This window comes from Coffea eugenioides, chromosome 11, assembly GCF_003713205.1.
Source record: "Coffea eugenioides isolate CCC68of chromosome 11, Ceug_1.0, whole genome shotgun sequence".
NCBI lineage: Eukaryota > Viridiplantae > Streptophyta > Magnoliopsida > Gentianales > Rubiaceae > Coffea > Coffea eugenioides.
In genome coordinates this window covers 51363197-51369196 of record NC_040045.1, presented here as the reverse complement: position 1 = coordinate 51369196, position 6000 = coordinate 51363197, and the positions used below count along the sequence as shown (strand labels likewise).

The 6000-nt window shown below is 39.6% G+C and overlaps 1 protein-coding gene across 1 annotated transcript; it reads left to right on the top strand.

Moving 5' to 3' along the window:
• The first annotated feature begins 10 nt into the window (after positions 1 to 10).
• LOC113754377 (DNA repair protein UVH3-like) lies at positions 11 to 5482 on the top strand. Its single transcript, XM_027298777.1, has 9 exons — positions 11 to 696; positions 773 to 1083; positions 1428 to 1622; positions 1957 to 2042; positions 2245 to 2524; positions 2625 to 2761; positions 3133 to 3217; positions 3640 to 4194; positions 4656 to 5482. Exons 1-9 carry the CDS (start codon positions 96 to 98, stop codon positions 5334 to 5336), a joined length of 2931 nt encoding a protein of 976 aa, XP_027154578.1. The 5' UTR covers positions 11 to 95; the 3' UTR covers positions 5337 to 5482.
• The last annotated feature ends 518 nt before the right edge of the window (positions 5483 to 6000 follow it).

The window sequence follows — 6000 nt, the reverse complement described above, 5'->3', positions numbered from 1 at the left end:
CTGCTTCAGAACCTGAGTGGGAGGATGGAGATATTGAAGTTGAAGCTGGTACTTCAAACAATAAACTGAAAGGTAAGCCACTTCTGCCAGATGGTATGCGTGATGAGAATGATTTGGAATGTGAGGATGGTTCTCTTGGTATCCGAGAAGAGGCCTCCTTTTCTGGTGAATACTTGGACATTGTTTCTAAAGGTGCTTTGGAAGAAGAAGCTAATCTAAAGGAAGCAATAAGGAGGAGTCTTCAGGACCTGGGTGATCAAAGGCTTGTTGATACACCTGATGAGGATGAAAAGTGTGGAGCAACGGCAGCAGTGGTTAGTTTGAGCAAGAATTCTGGGTTTATTCATAAAGAAGTGGATGGAAAAATGTCACAACCTCCCTCCACATTTAATAATCAACAGCATGAGTCCCCTTGTCATGTTCAAGAGAACACCAGGAGTCCTGATGGTAACATTGTGGAGACCAATAGTTCTTTGGACGGCCACTTGACTCCATATTTAGAAGGTAATTATGGTACGAAGGATCTTTTGCCTGAAAAAGCATGTGGAAGCTACCCATTCGTAGACCCACTAATGCAAGATGTGAGTGGAAATAATACTTCGCACCAAGAAGTATGTGGCACCCCTGTACAAGAAAAGGATGTTTCACCATTCGAAGCGCAGCTTGCTTCTGGCACTGGGGATGGAATTGTTGCAGGTAATGAAAGTTAGTCGACATGTTCCTGTCATTTGTAACTCATCATTCTACTGATTTGCTGATGCCATTTTTGCAGATGCTTTACATAATGGGTTTGAGGCTGAGGCAGTAGTAGATGGCCATTTGAATAGGACAACTGAAATAAAAGGATCCTCTTTGAAAGATTTAATGATTGACACTGCTCAACAATGCAGAGAGGGAGAAGTTCATGAATGTGGAGAAGAACATTTGGGTAAAGATGGTTCATCATATGGCAGAAAGGAAGAAGCTAGATTGGAGAAGGAAGTGCTACTTTTAGGTGAGGAGCAGAGAGAACTTGGAGATAAGCAGAAAAAGCTTGAGCGAAATGCTGAATCAGTAAGCAGTGAAATGTTTGCTGAATGCCAGGTGTGATATGACTTTATATTGTTCTTAAATATTGGTGGATCCAGATATTATGGCTGTACATTCATAACCATTCAGAGTCTGAGCAGGATCTTCTTGTGAATTCTAGATAATTTTGTTAAAATTGAGTTCCTTATTGTTTGCTAACCTGATTCATGACTGGTGTTTCTATTTCAAGTCAAAAGCATGCCTAGATACTGATAAATTTTTTATTCCTGTCTTTTGTCATGTTCTTCTTTCATTTAGGGAACATTGTCCCTTTCTGTTTATCCAAATCTTGTATCTTTTGGTTCAACGAAGCAAAGCTTATCAAGCTTGTTGGGTTTCATTTTTTTCCCTTCTTGTAGGAGTTACTTCAAATGTTTGGCTTACCTTTTATTATTGCACCCATGGAAGCTGAAGCTCAATGTGCATTCATGGAACTTGTAAACCTTGTTGATGGTGTAGTTACTGATGATTCCGATGCATTCTTGTTTGGCGCACGAAATGTCTACAAGAACATTTTTGATGATCGCAAGTATGTCGAGACATATTTTATGAAGGTTTGTGTCGTCTTCAATTTGGGATTTCATTTACTCTTTACTCACATTTGAAGCACTAAAAAATAAGAAAGCTCCAGAACTAGTTGTCTTTATGCCCTGGCATGATGTTAAGTTTAGTTTGCGATGGTTTTCCATGGCAGTGTGTAAATATTACTTGTTTTGAGATTAGGATGATCTATCCTTGATTCCTTTCCTTCTCTCTTTTTTTTTTTTTGGCCTTTTTATCCCATGTATTTGTGTTTAACCATGCAATAGCTTCTTAATCTTCTTGGCAATAACATTCACATTCTAGCATGGGCTATCTAATGTTGATGCAATTTATCTGGTTGGCCAGGACATAGAGAATGAGCTTGGCTTAAATCGGGAAAAGTTAATTCATATGGCACTGCTGCTTGGAAGTGACTACACTGAAGGTGTAAGGTAAAACCTTTTCTCGATCAACTCAATCAGGAATACTGAATTTCCAATCCCTTATTTTGTTGCTTTGGTTGAGGCTGAAGATGTGCTGGCATGCTGTATTGATTTCATTTTATTTAGTTCTAGTTCCTGATTTATATTATCTTGGTTCAGAGTACATTATGACTTCGTGTCTGGTCTGTTCTAATATACAAAATTTTTCTAGTGGAATTGGCATTGTAAATGCTATCGAGGTTGTAAATGCTTTCCCTGAAGAGGATGGCCTCCGTAGATTTCGTGAGTGGATTGAATCACCAGATCCATCCATTTTGGGAAAGTTTGATTTGCAAGCAGGGAGTAGCTCAAAGCAGATACAGTCACAAGTTGGTGAGACTGATATGAATTGCTCAGATGCCAAGTTAAGTGGAGTTGCTGCACGTGATGCAGATGTTTCTGGGTCTGTTGATGACACCCAAAAGTTGAAGCAGATTTTTATGAATAAGCATGTATTGTCATGATTCTCGTGTTCGTTGTGTTACATGCACTGGTAAGGGACACTGCTCTTTCTTGGCTTTTATGTTCACTCATTAAATGTTCTATATGCAGAGAAATGTGAGCAAAAACTGGCACATTCCTTCTTCTTTCCCGAGTGATGCTGTTATTTCAGCATATTCATCTCCACAAGTAGATAAGTCAACCGAGCCTTTCTCGTGGGGGAAGCCAGATCATTTTGTTCTCCGCAAGTATGTGTTTTCTGCTTGTCTCGCTTGAAATAGTCTTCTGGGGCATTTTAGAACCTGAGACTTGTTTGATTGTTGAGTGACAAGTGTTGTTGTAAAGTTATTTGTTCCTGGTTTAGATAATTTGATCCTTCAATTTGTGGGTGGGGGGAAGGGAGGGAGAGGGAGGATTGATAGGTGGCACTTATTGGTTGTTATTGTGACAAATTCTTTAATATCAGTTTCTTTTTTAGCAAGAAAATAGACAGTTGCACTGGAAATTAAAATGCATAGGAAAGTTCAGTTCTTTCTTTGCATTTGACATTTTCTTTTATAGTTTTGCATTGAGCACTTGTTGGGAGCTGTGTTGCTTAGCTTAATTGGTATTGATACAGATTGTGTTGGGAGAAATTTGGATGGAGCACCCAAAAGGCAGATGAACTATTGCTTCCTGTATTGAAGGAGTACAATAAACGCGAGGTTGACTCATCTTCTCTCTTTCTCTCCGTATTGAGAAGTTTCGAGGGCAACCATACATCTCTCTCATATTTAACAGTTCATGTCCTGTTTCACAAGTAGTGTCTATCCCATAGTATGAGGAAGATCTTGCGTTCAGGATTTAACTATCAGTCCTTTGGTGGTTCCATTTGTTCACTTCTTTGGCAGATGCATAAGGAAAAAGGCACTTAGCTCTTTGATGAACTCTTATCTTATTTGCTGGTTTAGATGTTGAATTGATTCTGAAAGAGTTCTATCCAACTTATGACATGCAAGTTGTTTTGCTTGTATTGCATTTCTAGTTTCAAATGCAATGTGAATGTCATTGCTTGTACTGTTGTATTTTTTTTTTTTTTTTTGCTGCATGATGATGTCTTGGTGTTTCTCTGCCTTGATTGCTGTAGACTCAACTGCGGTTGGAAGCATTTTACACATTCAATGAAAGATTTGCAAAAATTCGGAGTAAGAGGATCAAAAAAGCTGTCAGAGGTATAACAGGGAAGAAATCCTTGGACTTGATGGATGAGTCTGTGCAAGATGGCCTGATAAGTAAAAAGAAAAGAAGAAGAAACCAAGATGTTGCGGCGGGGGACAAACTAGAAGAAGCTTCCAGTGGACAAGAATATGCAGATGTTGGGAATGAGGCCAAGACTACAGAAAAAGTAAATGAAACGGAGTTGAGAAATATAGGATCCCTGGGACGACCTTTACACCCTGGTGGTGGGAGTAGGAACAGATTACCCAGTGAGGAAAACTTTCAAGGTCGAAGTAGAGGAGTTACTGTTAGGAAAAGAGGTAAAGCTAGAGGTAGAGGTGGAGCAAGTGATCATCCTATTAACAAAGGAGGAATTAAATCTCATTCTTCAGAATATTCTTCATCTAGCCCGGATGATGAAATCTATAGCGACAGTGCGCAAGATGTCCAAGTTAATTTTGGAGAGCAACACCAAGTACGAAGAGTAAGTCTTGTATTTTGTGTCTCATCATTCGTTCTGATCTTAAAGTTTGCTGTTGCACTAAGCATTGATGAAGAGTATAAGCTGGTAAATGTCTTGATAGCAGCTTCAAACTGACCATGTCTGGAAAAATCTGACCTGATCTGAGCAATATTGTTTTCTTCACTAGCTTAAATAAATCCCATATTCTTAAAAGTCCTAATCAGCTCCTAACGTTGTTTGTACCTTTTGGTCCACTTAAGCCTTAATATACCCGCAGTAGTGGATAATCATTTCATTCAGTTTCACTAAAACTGATTAGATTCCAGCCCTTCATCAGTCTAATTAGAAGTCTTACCAGGCGTCTTTAGGAAGATCAGTTAGTTCACCTGGACTTCCTCTGCCCTTTTTCCCTCGCTCTAAATAGTTTTTGTCGTCATTCCTTCTATTTGGTTGTGATTGGTATTCTATTTGTGAAATTTCAGTCGAGAAGGCCTCGGAAGGAAGTGAACTACTCTGAGTTTAACTTGAAATCTGATGATCCCGATTGGGGTGATGAAAGCTCCAGGGAGGGTAGTGGAGCAAGGAAAGTGTCGTCTGCAGACTTGCTCGAGGATCTTACAGCAGCTGTTCCAAGCAAAATTAATGAGAGTGAAAATCTTGATCAAGAACTGTCCTGGGAATTTCTCGAAAAGGGTGATGGATATGGTGTTGGCAAAGCTAAAGAAGATATGGGGACAGATCAACTAAACTCCAGTCCTTCCAATGGTATCGTTTCCGATACCGAGTTATCCAAAGAATACCTGTCAGTGGGAGGTGGATTTTGCTTGGACGAAGATACTACTGATGGGGACTTGCAGGGATCATCTAAGTGCCCGGGGAAAGTGACGACATTTGAATCTGATCCATCAAAGTGCTCGGGATTGGGGGAAGATGACATCAGTAAGAGCCCCACCAGAGCAGTGAACCCTGTTCAGGCGGAGAGACTGGGGAACCTGGATACTTCGTATACCACCACCACCAAGAATCCAGATGAGAGTGCAAATAGGGATAGGTCGGAGGTAGCAAGCTTTCAGGAAATTATCAGCGACGATGATTATGGTAAGGATTCTTCCAGATATTTCCGTGCAATGCCAAATTTAAGGAGAAAAAGAAGGAAAACTTGATGTTGCACCTTGAAGCATCGAGTGAAAAAAGAAGGAAAGAAGGTATTTCCTTCGTTTTTAATGGAAGTCGAATTTCTAGCGTATTGTTCTGTGCAATTTAGATGATTTGCGTTTTATGGGGTACGTGTCCGTTTCATTATCCTAAATGGAAACTCCCCCTCCCTTTTTTTTTCCCAATTTTTCCGTTTTCTAAATGGAATTTTTTATTTTCAAGTACTATATAAAAAGGAAAATGGTAAAATTAGAATTTGAACATTTTAAGGTAGAACAAAATTACCCGTTCAGCATTTCTAACAAAAAAAAAACAAAACAAAACAAAGGAAACAAAATAAACTAGTTGAACAAGGAACGATCCAAGATAGCGAGCGAGTCATTAAAACAATTTAAGTAGTATGAGAAACGCATACGGTACTAGTGGCATGTGTACTTTGTAGAGAAGCTGGAAAGAAAGGAAGATGGATGGGGAGCCGTCGTTATGGGAGCGGTGTTGCCATTCACAGCCATGGTTACAGTGGTGTGAAGCAACGTTGGTTTGAGCACCACCTCCGAAGCAGCCACACACATTGAAGGGTTCTGGATATATTAACCGTTTTCATGTTACTACATTCTTGTATGATACTTTTCAGCTTTTCTTTTCCTTCCTTTGCGCTACTACCGTTGCTTA